Source organism: Athene cunicularia (assembly GCF_003259725.1).
Source record: "Athene cunicularia isolate RWA chromosome 8 unlocalized genomic scaffold, athCun1 chr8_part1, whole genome shotgun sequence".
In the NCBI taxonomy this organism is placed as follows: domain Eukaryota; kingdom Metazoa; phylum Chordata; class Aves; order Strigiformes; family Strigidae; genus Athene; species Athene cunicularia.
The window spans coordinates 11,771,329-11,786,522 of record NW_020799109.1 but is presented as its reverse complement, the minus strand read 5'-3'; the positions used below and the strand labels follow the sequence as shown (position 1 = coordinate 11,786,522).

At 53.5% G+C, this 15,194-nt stretch overlaps 1 protein-coding gene across 8 annotated transcripts in view; it reads left to right on the top strand.

The window, feature by feature from the left end:
* ST3GAL3 (ST3 beta-galactoside alpha-2,3-sialyltransferase 3) overlaps nucleotides 1–11,395 on the top strand; it is a 200,384-nt gene extending 188,989 nt beyond the window's left edge. For 7 of the 8 annotated variants that reach the window (XM_026853479.1, XM_026853480.1, XM_026853484.1 and 4 more), the window contains one exon: nucleotides 8,208–11,395. In XM_026853479.1, coding sequence (XP_026709280.1) covers nucleotides 8,208–8,297 — 90 coding nt within the window. In that variant the 3' untranslated portion in view covers nucleotides 8,298–11,395. The remainder of the gene's footprint in view (nucleotides 1–8,207) is intronic. The other variant, XR_003398894.1, reaches the window with a different exon arrangement.
* Nucleotides 11,396–15,194: the final 3,799 nt, after the last annotated feature.

Sequence of the window (15,194 nt, the reverse complement as noted above, 5' to 3'; positions counted from 1 at the left end):
GGAGTCGCCTCAGATGCCACACAGGGAGCACCCTGAGCTGTCTTCTCAGCAGCTGGCTGCAGCCTGCCTCATGCAGTTGTGGCTGGTAAAATGGAGAATGCATGGTTAAAAGCCACCCTTATCCATCTAGAGCCCATCTGCAGCATTTGTGTTGTGCAGTGGCGCTGCTGACTGGTCTCCTTTTCACTGTAGAAGCAGATCAAGCGCCAGTGCCGATGTTGTTGGAGGTGTCAGCTCCTTTGATACAGCTGTGCCGGGCATTTCAGTGACTCGCTGCCTGACCCGAGGGGGAGGTGGCACGGCTGCCTTTGATGGCTTCTTTCTGATCGTTTGCTTCACTTCCCCAGCAGGTCTTTGTCGGATGTTGGAGGACACCATCTTATAACGCTTCTTATTCAGCCTGTGTAAGGGCTGTCACAAGGGCCAGGGGAGGTGGCCTGCAGCATGCAGTGACACACAGCTTTGTCTCTGTCTCTCCCTGCCAGCAACTACCTCTCAGAATAATCCACAAACATCACGTTTGGAGTGTCGGCCCATAAAGGCACAAACAATAGCGCTTTATCATCATCTGGGCTCTCTCTGTGAAGCCGTCCTTTGCATTTTAAATCAACACAAGTTGCTTGGGAGGGGGTGCTTGGGCTGCTTCAGGCCTCCAAGTACCTTAAAGTTTGCGGTAGCCAACAAGAAGAACAAAACTTCTTTGAAAGCCAGGCAGATGTCTAGCCTGGTGATTTATAGACTGAAAACACAGCTATTCGAGCCTGGCTGATGAATTGCGATTGGAGTACAAGGAATGGTGCAGAATGAAATGGAGGTCAGCTTGGGGGGGGGAGGTTAGGGGCTGGGGCAGGGGGACCTCTGAAAGGGCAGTGCTTTTTCTTGGGGCCAGCAGTGATGACTGATGAGGTTTATACATTTTTGTCTTTGTTTAAAAGCCACCTGTTTGACAGCGTTTTTGCTGAACGAAGGCCTCACATGCTGTTCCTGTGCCTAAGGACTGTGTGTCTATATAATAGAAATCTGGAAAAGATTGATCGAATAGCAGTCATGACCAGAGGACAGGTATTGCCTTGTTCAGTAGGACAGAAGTACGGTAGCACTTGTGGGGTGCCACTGTGTTAGCAAAGAAGGTAAGGCTGTAGAATGGACAAAACCAGAATTAGGGTTTGGACAAGATATCTGTAGGAAAAGACAGTAAAAGATCTACAGGGGTATGCCAGAACCCAGCTGCTGACCCCAACATTGAACACAGACTTCTGTAGGGGTGCTAGGTACCACCAGAAATCACACTGTCATGGATGTGCAGTAGGAGCTAGTATTACTGTCAAGGGAAGAGTCCAGGTATTCCCAGATGCAGCAGCCAGCACAGCTCTTCTCATCACCCGTGAGGGCACAAGAAGAGCTGCTAAAACCATTCTCAGTGCTGATTTTAGCAGGCATGAAGTCCTTGCAGAGGGATATTTTAGGAAATAGCCTTTGATCAAGTGCTTTCATGGTTAAATTAAGTGGAAAGGCAGCAGAAGGGATGTTATAGCTCAGATTTTGCTTCCAAAAGGTGGGAGCTTGATAAGCAGAGCTGTATCTAGGCTGCGGGGCAGCACTCAGCGGTGCTGGTGGGGTGCTCAGTGGAATTGGGACATGTGTGCTGACTCTGACCTCTCTAAATTTAGGCCTAACCTGGGAGAATGGGCTACCAAAAGCAGATGCACTGAAGAGATCATGAACTTACTATAGACTTTAAATATTTTTTATGAAAAGTGCAAAAATTATCTGCAATTCACGTTTGCAGCAAGGGGGGATCTGGCAGAAAAAGGCTGTAGGCATAACTTCATAAATAACTGCTTCAAAGTGGGATTAGAAGTAATAGCAGAGTGGAAGAGAGCATCAGGAGACTTCACCCCAGTGGTTGAAAAGTATAAAGTGAAAACTGTCAAAAGTCAAGTTGAGTTAGATCTTGCAAAGGAAAATAAACAAACACTGGACAGTCCTACTGCCAAACAAATAGTAGGAAAACAAGGAAAGAATTACCAGGGCTGTGGCATGCAGGGAGGTGAAGGAAGCAGAAGGTGTAGGGATTAAAGACCCAAAGTGGGAACCACATGAATTAATACATTACCTCCATAAGGGTGGTATGATGAAAGTAAGGGAGAGGGTGGCTTATGGTAAGAAGCTCATAGAATAGAAGCAGAAAATGACTGGGTCAGCAGGGAAAGGCAAAAGCCATTGAAGCTAATGCACTAGATGTGAGAGCCTGAGAGATCTCTGTTCCAACCACTGCGCTGCTGAGCCAGTGAAACTGCGAGTCCAGAGGAAAAGGTCCTCAATAAATCTATCAGGTTGCACATGGTTCCACAGGATTAGATTGTAGTGGACATAATACCTCTTTTTCATTTCTTTTTTGGGGGGATGGGAGCAAGGAAAGGAAAATAATCCTGTCAAATTCAGACCTCTTATTCTGACCTCAGAGGTACAATTCAGAACTTCAGAGCTGAGTTTAAATGAAAGAATAATTAAATCCTGAAAGCAAGCACAACATGGATTTACCAAAGGCAGGTTACGAAAACTAATTTAATATCTTTATTTGATTAAAAAAAATAAGATCATTCTGGGGACAGAGGAAGTGTAGTAGCCCAGCCTGTCTGAAGTTCAGTTAAGCGTGCGATACTGTGCCATGTGAGGTATTAGTTAAGCTTCAGAATCTATGGTTTGGTGCAACACCTGTATGTGAATAGTCTCTCTAAAGGAGAACAAAGAGCAGCACTGAATGGATGGCTGGGAGTTCCCCCACAGGAGGTCATTTTTAGTGTTTGCTTTAATAATTTTTGGCACAGAAGGCAATGGTATGCAAGTGGAATTTGTGATGAGACAAAACCAGGTGTGGTCAATACAAGGGAGGATCAACATACCATCCAGGAAGACCATGAGCGTCTTGAGAACAGGAGTAAACTGGGTGGCATGAAACCTAAGAATATGAATGGAAGGTCATGCTATTAGGGGCCATACCAAAAATTTTGACTCTAAGCTGGGATAGCATGAGGCAGTGACAGAGGAGGAAAGTGCTTAGATAGGTACAAATGAATCACAGGATAATTCAGGATGCCAGGCTGTTACTGGGGAAAAAAAAAGGCAAATACAGCTCTGGAAAGACAAGAGGAAACAACTGATTGTAGAGGGAGAGAATTGCCTCTATATGGGGCAACAGTGAGCCTTTTTTCTGACTCGGGAAAAGGAAATTTGGGGTAAATGGGGACAGAGGGAGCTACTGCGGTTCTGGGAAATTTCCCATTTTTCAGAGGGGAAATGAGCCTGTTTTGGTAGAAGGAAGACATGGCTTGTTTAGCTTAGTAAAATGAAGACTGAGAAGAGATACAATTGCTCTCTCTGTGTTTATTAAGCAGAAGCTAAAAGAGATGTTTATGATTTCAATATAAGAATGATCAGGCATAAAGGATCTGTGAGTACATCTCCTAAACATGAAGAGAGGAGTGTTCCCAGCCCTCCCTTCTGTTTCAGTACGTGTGACTCCTGAGGGGGTGCAGGCAGGACAGGGCAGTCTGCCCAGCTGTCACATCCCAGCGGATGGACTGAGAGAGGAGGGGACAGTGGATCCTGAATGAGGCAGGGCACTGGTGTCATGGGGGGTGAAACTGTGGCTCTGGGTGGCCAGAGTGTGTGGTCACCGTGCTGGGACCAGAGCAAGGCAGAATCATAAAAATAAGCAGCTCTAGAAACAAGGCAGTGAAGCTTAAAGGCAGAGACAAATTAGCACCAGTGGAGACTGGAAACCTACTGCTATCAGTGAAGTAGCACTTCTTGCTGCTGCTGTGGTTTCTATGCAGGTTTTCAGGGAGAACTGGTGCTGACTTGCAGAAATACAGACGATGTAACAGAACTGAGAAACCTCCTGCTTTACAACTTGATGTTTTTCTTGAATGCATTCCTCATTGACTTTGCTCTCTGACTTAATATTCCTGTATTTTAAGATATTGCAATATACTTGATAAGACTAATGTGCTCTGAAACCGAGGCATTCCCTGATTGTAATTGATTACAGATGGGGAGCTTACCTTCCTCCTGGGTTGGTCTCTGAAACATTTTCTTAGTCTTAAAATATTCTACTTGGCTTCTCTTGAAGAGACAGAGGATGTTTTGTGCTTCCTCATGGAACTGTCAAGAAAAAAGGACAGGTGGTTTGGGGCTGCTGCATTTGCATAACCCTGAAAGGTGGCTTTAACCGATGATAAACTTTGATCTAATAACTGTGACCAAACGATCAGACTCACTGCCACCTCTCAGGGATGGACAGCTGTAACAGTGTGTGTGCTTGCAGAGCAACTCTCCTGCTGCTTCTCTCTCTGCTGAAAAGAGCAAACATTTGCTACTCAGAGAGAGACCCAAAGCAAAGGAAATCCCAGCCTGATCCCCAAAGAGCAGGAAGGGCTCTGGAGCCTCCTGAGATGTTCCTGTTGGAACTCCCAGAAGTTTACTACTCTGGCCCTGGGCTCAGATAAGCAGCCTATTTGTCTGCACAAATGGAAGCTGTACCAGACGCCCGCTCAATGTGAGCGGCAGAGTGGAGAGAGGGCAGAGCCAGTGTGCCAAGTTGCAGGAGCAGTAGTGGCGGTTACGTGCAGGGACAAGAAGGTGGAGGTGGCAGTGAATGCTCTGAGCTGCTCTGGAAGTACAGATTTATGAGAGGAGAGCTGGAGTTTTCTGCTTGTGATGCTGAGCTGTAGCTTCAGGACTTGGGGCAGGAGGCTTGTGAATCTGAACAATCCCACGTATAGGAATAGGAAATGAGGCAGTAACAGCTTGGTGTACACAGGGAGAGAGCGTCAAAGCAGTCAGAAGGGACAGGGAGCATCTTGCCATCACAGCCAAAGAGCATCCAGCATCTGAGGGCAGGAAAAGGCTTCTTTGCTGTAGTAGCAGGAATAAACCACCAGCATTTCAGCTGCTTCGTGTAATCATTCTCCAGGCATGGATCCTGCTCACAACCTTCTAGCTAAAATGTCAAAATGAGCACTCTTGACAGCACAACCCTGTCCACAGGGACACAGGTGGCCAGATCATTGCCTCTTTCTTACCCATCCTGCTGCAGCTCAGGATGCTGCTCAGCTGAGAGATTTCCAGGACAACTTGCCTGCAAGCTTGGTTACACCGAGCACCTTGGCTTACCCAGTGAGGGGTGGAAAAAGAGAACTTCCCTTTATAACAGCCATAATATGGTCCTGGCCCCAAAGCAAACCTGAGCCTACCAAAGCCTGGCTTTTCATGAGACCCTGCAGCCATCTCACAGAGCCTTCCTGCCTGCTGTGCCTGTCAGTGTTGCCCAGGCTGTGCTACCCAGCATGCTGTTTAGGGTGTATATACCCTAAAACCTGCTGGGGTTTATGGTGTATTTTGTTGCCTTTCCCCTATCGGGGCAGTGGGAGCGAGATGCGTGCCTCTGTCTGGCAGTTTTGAGAAATCTGTTCCTGCTCTTCTCCCCACTGCCGCCGCTGGTGCTGGAATGCAGCTTCCTTTGCCTGATTAGCTCTGTCTGTCAGTGGGGTGAGTCCCTCTCCTGTAATCAGTAACCGGAGCTGGTGTTGAAGACATGTCTCATCCCTCCTGCCTGCATTGCGGTCAGGCGTGGGGGGAGCAGCACCACACCAATTGCCCTGCTAGTGCTCTTTGGGAGGGAGGAAAGCCCGTCGTCACCAGGGAATCCTCTTTCTCTGTGGTCTTACATTCAGCCACAAAACATACTCTCGTACTGTGCGGACACTACTAAGATCCATGGATCAAGTGGGAGGCTGAATTCCCTTACATGTGGCTTTCTGCTTGAAAAGGAGTTTGTGGCAGTGTTCAGGATACAGAGCAGCCTGGATGCTGAACAGCCAGAGGTTAATAGGTCCTGCCAGCAGCCTTGCAGTCAGTGCTGGAGCCAGACCTAGCTATAATGTGAGAGACTGCAGTTGTATCACACGAAGTTTTATTATCCACCTCCTGTACTTAAATTCCTGCTCCACTTGTACCTTTCACAAAGCACATTTCCTCTTGCCATCAGATAAGTGACTTGAATGTGGCCTGAGGTGACATTTTAGGTGGTTTGAGTTTGCCTAGAAGTGGCTGCTTCCCGTTACTGTCTGTACCACAGGACATAAGCAGGTTGTCCTTGGTGAAACCAGTTGGCTTCTCATACAGTTTGATGAGGCTGAAAGACATGAAGGAGGGATCAGCTTGTGCTATGACATATCAGGCTCCCTGGTGCTCCAGATAGCTTTGAACAACAAGCCCAGCCAGATGTAAGTGAAGCACTGAGACCTGGTGTTCCCAGCGTGGCCTCTGCCAGCAGACAGCTGCTCGCTGCCTGTTGGCAGGAGCACGCACGCACACTTGGCTGCCTCTGCCGGTGCCGTGCGTTCCTAGCACGGGGCTGTGTTGTCAGACACTGCTGCATGGCGGGGGCCAATCCTGGGACCCCCAGCTGACACACCACATGTGGGACTGTTTCTAGCATGTTGGGGGATCCTGGCTCTCTGGCTCCAAGTGACAGGGACACAAAGCTCTGCCCTCCCAGCTCCCTCTGCTCTGTACCACCACCACTTCCACTGCTGCTTTCTGAAATTCATGCTTTTTTCCTTTTAAGAGCCAGCTTTTTTTCCCAATGCCAGTTTTCAGTTTCTGCTTTTATACTAGCAGAAGCCAAGCACTGCGTTGTTTCTGAGCAGCATCTTTCCAGTTTAGAGATGGAGTCTTCTGCATTTTCAGAGTCCCAAAGAGTACGGTTTAGCACATGTGGTCCTGTTGTTCCCAGTGCTGCTGCACCCTTTGCAGCATTCAGGTAACTGTCACTGGAAGCAGAGGAGATCAAAGACTTCTTTTGAACACAGGTTACAAGATCAGACCTGTCTGAACTTTCCTTAGCAGCTTTAACTGTCGTCATTCCTGTACACTGAGGGGATGGCAGTGACTTGTAAGTGCACAGTAGCAGCAAGAAAGGTATTTCCAAAATGTGCTGGAGATCCAGAGAGGGACCTTCCGTGTCTTGGACCTCTTGGCAACAGGCTGCACGCCATGACCAGGGCTGTCAGTGCCACACAGCAGTCATGGCTGAGAGCTGCTTGTCCTAGACTGGACAGGACTGGACAGGACAAGCAGTGGATGACAGGAGAACCATGTGCACGTTGTATGTGATGGATACAACCAGTGCTTTGCAGGCAGGTGTCCATAGTTTTGCAGAGGGTAAACCAGGTTTAGATATCTATGACAAAAGTGCCCTCAGAGGGCTCACTGGGCTGGTGCTTTGTTGGTTTGAGGCCGGCCATTCCAGGAAGGCTCCTGGAGAGTGATTTTATCATGGTTCAGATTGTATTTAGAGCTCAGATTACCAGCTGGCCAGAGCACTGTGCTGGAGACCTGGATTCATTTCCTGGGATTCTGGTCCTGTTGGGAGATTTTGGGGAAAGTTGCTTTCCCCTTGATCTCCCCACAAACCACTTTCTGCTTTCATATAAGTGGTTTAATACTACCAGCACAGGGGGGTGATGGCAGATGCTATGATCACAGCTAAAGCCTCCTGGAGGGAACACATCTGGGTGGGCTGACACCAGCTATAGCAATCATTGCTTTGAAATGCCTGTCTGGGAGATGTGACCATTTCACCCTTTGCCCTGTGTTAGTGTAACCTTTAGTGAGTGGTTTCTTCTTGATAGGGCTGGCAGAGGCAAGAGCTTTGATGGGGCTGATCTTGGGGCTTTTCAGCTGAATGCCCCCCCCAGACACCTCACTTGGCAGGGAGCTCTGTGTGGGTACAACATGACCTGCCTCCATGTTCTCAGCCAGCTTTGTTCCCCAGCATATACCACTGATAATGCTGTGCTGTTGGACTCTTGTGTGCAGTGGCTTGGGGAAGCACTATAACCAGCAACATCTGCCCAAGGTACCTGGGTTGCCCAGATCTCACCATGCCAAAAAAACCCTTCACCCAGCCCATGGGGAGACCTCCTACCTCAGGCACACAGGTCTGGCCCTGCTGGCTGTATTGGCTTTAGATAAGAGAAGGCCCTTGGTCTTCAAGAGCTCTTCTGGTCTGCAGCGGGGTCTGTCTCCCTGGCAGAAGCTCCTGCCCTGCCCCAGCTGGAGTCTCCTGAAATGTGGGGGCTGGGAGCATGCTTGGCCAGGGTACCTGCTGACCTCCTGTCTCTCCCATTTCCTTCCAGTCCTGGACACACAACATCCAGCGGGAGAAGGAGTTCCTGAGGAAGCTGGTGAAAGCCCGAGTCATCACTGACCTAACCAGTGGGATTTGAGTGGCTGCAGCCACTGCCTTCAAGGGAGGAGACAAAGACACACGCTGCAGCTCTGGGAGCAGGCACTGGCAGCCCCCCACAAGAATCCCACCTCACTGAAGACACACAGAGATGCCCAGGTGCTCTGGGAAGACCCTCTCGCATTGCCAGTCTACATGAGGGTTGCATCTGCTGCCTCCCGGCCTAGAGCTGGCAGGAGGTGGGCAAGGCGCTGAGTGGGCAGTTCTTGAACTCTGCATTGCAGACGGATCTTCTGTGTCCTGAACTGAACAACAAAGACTCAGGAGGGAGAAGAAAGGTTTGTGAATAAAACGATTTGTGCCAAATGGGAGGTGACGCTGCCCTGAGGCAGCAATGCCTGAATGTACAAAGTATTATTTTTTACAAGAAACTCTGCTGGATTCACACTAGAAATACCAAGGTGCAAGGCAAAGTCTGCTTGTGCACAGCCCCGCAAAAAGCCCGGCCTCTCCATGCTCCATCTGCATTGTCACCGGCCTCAGACCTTTCCCCAGGAAAACAAATCCGTCCAAAACTTCAGTGTCGTTGGTGCTGCTATAATTCAAAGGGAGAATAATGGCTTTCCCTCATTCTCCACTCAGAGCTTCTGGATGGAGATGAGTATGGGTTTGTTTTTCTGCACTTTTCCTTGCTTCCTGCATAGAAGCAGCAGCAGCCGCCACTTACTTGGCTGCGTTTTCCATAGCCATTCGTCCTGCTCTGCCTCTGCCCTGACCCCAAGGTGGAGCAGGGAGCTGATGGCTTCCTCTGCCTGCAGCAGACCCTCCCCACCTTCCTGCCTGTCGGGCGCTGCAGCGCCTGCCTCACTGTGCTCAAGGCTTTCAGGCCTCTTGGTTTGTGCCTGCTGTGCAGGGCCCCCATGGAGTCCGTGCAGATTGGTGTCACCGTTTCTGGACAGCATCTCACTTTGGTTCTGTGTGGGAGAGGAGTAATTTATCCTTTGGAAGGAGGTCAGATCTTGTGCGGAGATCTGAAGCTTTACAGTTTGAGAGCAGGCCGACGAAGATGTTTGTTTTATGTTCCAGACTTGATCATATTCCCTGTTTAAGCGACATGTGACCTCAGTGATGATGGAGCCTGCTAGCATGGGTTGGGGCCTGCTGGGACCCCTCACCCTCTGCCTTGGCCCCTGCTCACTTCATTTCCAAGCTCCTCCTGTGCTGCTCTAGCACTGCTGCTCCTCCTGCTCTCAGGAGCACGTCCCTTCCTTTGCCATCTTGGTCCCAAGATGCAATATTTGCACATTTTATTTGTATACGTATTTCAGAGGAGCTGGAACAAACTGAGTAATGTGGCTGAGTTCGAGGACAGCAGGGGTGGTCTTATCCACCTGGAGAGCGTGGGCAGAGGGGGGGATTGCCAGGGGAATGGTTACAGGTAGAAATTGGCCCCCACACTCTGCTAGCTTGAATCGGGCTGGACTGCACCCACGGGCACTGTCCTGAGCCAAGACTCTGTGTGTTGAGGCACCGGTGTGCAGCCAGCCAGTGGAGGGGGGTCCTGGGGGCATGCTGGCTGGGCTCATGGTCCTGGTGCTGCATCTGACGTAGCCCAAGGATTGCAGTCTGCCTTGCTCTGAGCTGAAGGGAGAACGTGGCCCTAACATGGACAAAAGATACTAAGAGCAGGGCTCGCATGGTTCCCCTGGGCCTCCTCTGCTCCCACGGACTTGCAGAGGGCTGTGGCTCTGGCGCTGAGACCCCAGAGGGGATGTGCAGGAGGGGCAGGCAGTGACCCAGGCATGGTCAGAGGAGCAAACCATAGGGAATGGTTTGAGACAAGGCACAGGCAGAGGCAGCTCTCAGGACATGGTGCTGCGTGCTGCTCACAGACCAGTGTGGGATGTGCTGCTCAGGAGCCTCTCCTGCATAGTGCACCCATAGCCAAGGAGCTTGCTCAGGGGCAAGTCCTGTCCAGCTTCTGGTCCTGGTTGCTGCTTGCCTTGTAGTCTGGGAGCAGTTCAAAGTTCCTGCCTCTTTCAGGCCGCAGAAGACAGATGCTGGGAGGCTCTCCCTTTCCTTTCCCCTTCCCATGTCCCTTACCCTGTCCCTTCCCTGGCCTCCCAGCCTTGCAGTCCCTGCTCCCCCAGTACATACCTCCCCACGGGATGCTCTGTGCAGTTTCTAGCATGGAGAGCTGGGGTTTCCAGCAGGTTTTTGAGCATATGCTATGGCAGATACACCTTTAAATATTCTCCCCAATTTGCTTTTCCCACTCAAGGCACACAAGGGACTGGATTTCCCTGGCTCTAGCCAGGCAACACTCTGTGGTTGCTGTGTGTCAGCCTGGACCTGGGACGTCATCTGTAGAGTCCCTGCCATGGTGGGGGTGCCTGGGCTGGACCTGGCCAAGGTTGTGGCTGGGGAAGGGTGAGCACCTGCCCTCCACCTTAGTGCTCAAAATGGGTCTTTAACCTGCTGCTGTGGGAGCCCTGGGGCAGTGATGGGGTGATGGGCCACATCCATATGCTACAGTGAGCTGAGATGCCAGGGAGTGGTTGGCTGCAGCCAGGAGGAGGGGGGTGAAGGGCTTTCTCTGTCTATGCTGGGCTCCTCTCCACCCCCCGGGGGAAGCACCCCCATGGACACATGTGATGGCATTCATTCAATTTAGTCCATTTAATTGAGCACTACAAAGCTATGGACCATTTTTATCTTCCAGCACGCTGACCTAGGTGCAAGGAGAGAGCACGGCCCCTGCTCTGCTTTCCCTGGTGTCCCAGTTCCCCACCACAGCCAGGAACAAGAAGCTGTCCCTGCAGACCAGGGAGGTGACTCCAAGGCCTTCCCTCCACCTTGGTGGGAGTCTCCAGGCAAAAGTGCCCAGGCTGAATGGTCAGTGCATGGTCCAGGGTGACTGTGGTGGGTCAGGACCACCTGCAAGCAGAAGGAAAGAGAGAATGGGGGGTTGTTTGGGGCCCAAAGGCTCCCCTCTAACTCACTGTCCCATTTGAGTTGGTGGGGCACGCACACCCATGGAGCAGCCCTGAGGCCAGGCGATGGGGCTGTGCACCCCAGCTCCAGGAGCAGTGCGCGGCGCTGGGTTTTGCTCCTGGATGCTGTTCCTTTGGCTGCCTCCCCGCGTGCACCTGCAGCCACCTCCCGCCCTCCGAAACGCTGCAGCCCTGCCAGCTCCGAGCGGTGTGCACGGGTCAGAGCAGGGTCAGTGGGACGGATGTGAGTCTTGGCCTCTCCCTCGCAGTGACTCACCTTTTCAGCTCAGAAGGGAGAGCCCAGGGGAATTCTCCACAGCCTAAATATAGAGCGGGGTTGCCTGGCACCTCTGACGCGCTGCGGTGCAGAAAGGCCACTCGGGTGGCAGGGAACCTGCCTAGAGAGAGGCCAGGAAAGTGCAGGGAGGTTGGGGAACCAGCTGCCGCAGCAGGATTGTGCTCTGGCTGATGCAGAGAACAGGTCTGGGATGTTGCAGGACAGTCAGCACATGCTGCTCCAGGGGAGAGGGGCTATCAGAGAGCTGCTGCTACGCTGACCACACCGTGAGCACAGGCTGCTCATGCATTTGTAGCATATGGTCCTCCCTAGTGCCCATCACCCTGGCATTGGGCTCCTCCACCAGCTCACACTCTTAGGGCTGGCCACGCAGTGGCCTTAAGCTCACACATGCCAAGGGGAGGCACCACAGCTGGGGAACACGAGGCAGCAGCAGGATCCTCTGCAGCCCAGAATCCCTCCACCTGGCATCTCTGGGCTTCCAGCATCTCCTTTTCCAAGGAGGGAGCAGCGGGGAGCCCCTGCCCTGCTGTGCTGCTTTACCCCTCAGTGCTGGAAGGTGTCAGGACAGGGCTGGCTGTATCAAATGGGGGCAGGCAGGCTAGGTACAGGCAGCACGGGGACAGGCAAGGGCTTCCAGACTGCCTGGCAGGGAGGTGTCCGCCACACTGAGCTCCAGCAGCACCAACACAGCGTGTGCCCTTGGTCCAGGCCTGTGTCACAGGCGGTGCTGGAGACGTGTCCTTCAGTATGGGTGGCCCGGGCCGCTACCCAGCCCCTCCGGGCACCGGCTCCTCGCGCAGCCTGCACAGGGACTCACTCCAAAGGCCAGTGCTCTCACCGGTACTGTACCCAAGCTGAGATGGAAGAACTCAATGAGTTTTTAAAACTAGTTTTAGTTTCTGCAATTTTTTTTTTAATTTACCCTCTAGGCAGGGAGGGCAAGAGTCTTGCAGGCTCCTCCAAGCCGGCTTATGTCACATCAATTCAGTCATATCACAGAAGCAATAAAGCTATCAAACAAGCTTGGCTGGCCTCTTTCTTCTGCTGTCTTTGGCCTTTTGTAGGGGTGGCAGAGGGATTCCCCTGCTCAGGCTGGCCCCAGCCTGGTTTCACTGCTGACGTAACCCAGAGGCAGCTGCCGGGAGCTGCAGCCGATGCCTTTGGCCTGGCGCTGGGACAGGAGAGGGCTGTGCTTCTCCTTGCAGGTGACCGCAAGGGTGGGAGAGGGTCTCACAGGTTGGGTGCGTGCCATGGCGGGGGGCAGAGGGGTGGGGACTCCCTGACAGCAGGGTGGCTTCCCGCCGAGGGTCACAGCAGCAATCAGGCTGGGTGGGGCCCCCACAAAGGCGGGTGTCCAGCCAAGTGACCTTCTCACTGCAGCGACCAGGAAGGAAGCTGTTTAGGAAGCCGGGGGCTGAGGCTGTGACTGGCTCTGACACGTGCCAGGTCCCAGTGGGGGGAGCGTAACCCCTGCAGCAAACCCCAGCCACGTCACGGGATGAGTTGGTTACAGTCCCCTCGCCTGGGGGAACGAGGCAAACTGCTTCCAGGTAGGTGGCCAGTCTGACAGACCTGCCAGCTCCTAAACGCGAGGGATGTCTTCCTGCCACCACCGATGGGACACGGCAGAGGCAACCGCTCGACCCTCCCTGGTGTGTGCCTGCAAGTTCCAGATCCGTCCCAGAAAGGAAATGCTGGAGCTGCTCAAACCTTCCTGCCCTGTGCTCTTCCCAGTCCTTGAAGAGCAGGGCCACTGCTGCCATCGGGCTAGGCCAGCCCCAGGGGTGGCTCGTGCCCCATGCTGGCCCTAGGAGGACTGCAGAGAGGGAGAGCACAGAGCCTGGCACTGGGGCACGTGGGGACAGTGCAAGGTTCAGGTCAGTGGAGACAGGGACACTTGTTCTGGAGCAGGGGTCCCTGAAAGAGCCACATCACCACCGACGTGATGATGATGCAACTGGTAAGTCCTTCTGCATCACCACTCTCCCACATGAATTTTGTCACACCCAGACATGGCCTCGCGCAAGCATGGCAGCAGCCAATGGCATGCTCAGTCCTGCTCTGGCTGGGCTACATTACCCCCATCCCACCTCACACAAGGGTGGCACCTTCAGGAACAGATGTTACAGCGGGCCTTGGCCCCACAGGGCTCATTCTATACCAGACAAGGGACACCCCAGCCCCAGGGGTGCAGGAGCACAGGCTGATGCAGGTGGTGCCTTGGGAGGCACGGAGCCAGCAGCAGCCAGGGAGCAGATCACCCATCTGTCTGGAGAGCTGTGGGGTGGGGGACACTGCCCTGCACCCCAGCACCCTGTGGATCCCAGCCCATGCTCGGCACTCCCCAGGGCAGAGCTGATACTCGTGGGAGCCCAAGGGAAGAGAGCAGTGCCTGGATTGAGGCATGGTGCTGGGGTGTGCCACCTTCTGCCCCCGTGATCTCAGGGGGACAGGGAGGAGGTGCTGCTGGCAGGACATCAGCAGGGCTGACAGCAGCACTGGAGTCACATCTGCCAAGACCAGGACCAGGGGCAGAGGAGGGAGCCAAGGCCCCAAGGTGTCTGGGGTGGCGTCCACAAAGAGGGTACAGCTTGAAGAGGACAGAGGCCAAACTTTGCCCAGCCACCCATTTCACAGGACTGGGGACACTGTGAGCCCACCTGTATGGAGTACCCTGGATATCCCCCTGTGCCCCCCACACAGCCCCCTGCCCACCACCAGCATCACATCCCATGCAGCTCTCAGCTGGGCCCTGGGGACATGGGGATCAGCCCAACCCACAGAGAAGGTGGAAGGGGATGGGGTAACCCCTGGGGTGAGTCAGCACGTGGGGCTGTCTCCAAGCCCCGAGGACTGTTGGTGCGGGAGGGACCCTTCCCCTCCACTGACAGCCCCTCCTGAGCAACCCACCCTGCATGGGCAGGGCTGTGGCCAGTCCCAGCCCCATGGGAACAGCCAGGCAACCTGGAGCAGGACTTGCCACTGGCATGGAAACTTTCCAGGTGGGCAGCCCCATTAATCTGCAGCCCTGCCAAGAAGAGAAACCTGTTCCCTGTCCCCTGTCCCCTGCCCACTGCTGATTTCCTCCCCCGGGGATGCTCCTGAGCCTCCAATCCTTTGTTGGGCCAAGGCACCCAGGGCATCACCCCTGCCCGCTCCTGTGAGGGCATCACAGATAGAAGCAACCTCAGGCCGTGGTCGTGGGGCAGCGCAGCCCCACGGCAGAGCCCACCCTCCCACGCAGTCCCACTGGCAGGCGTGAAGCCACCCACAGCCACAAGCTTGGCCAAGGTGCCTGTGCTGGGGACAGAGGGGGACCAGCGCCACATGGTGCCACGCCAGGGCAGGGGCTGCGTGCCACCTCCACCGTCCCTGCTAGCAGTGGCGGGGACAGCTTAGCTGGTGCCGCCTGTGTCAGCACATTCCCTGGCAGGTGATGCTGCAGGAGGGACGCAGGAGTTGTCATCCTCGCGCTGGATAATCCAACGAGATGAGAGACAAGACGAGGCAGCCGGCTCCACCGGTGGCTCGCACACATCGTCTGGCCCTTCCCACCGCAGGACCATGGGGTCTGGGCTGCCATGGGGCGAGGAGGCGGTTAACGCCACGCGGGGGGCCCAGGTGCCGGGGCAGACCCCATGGG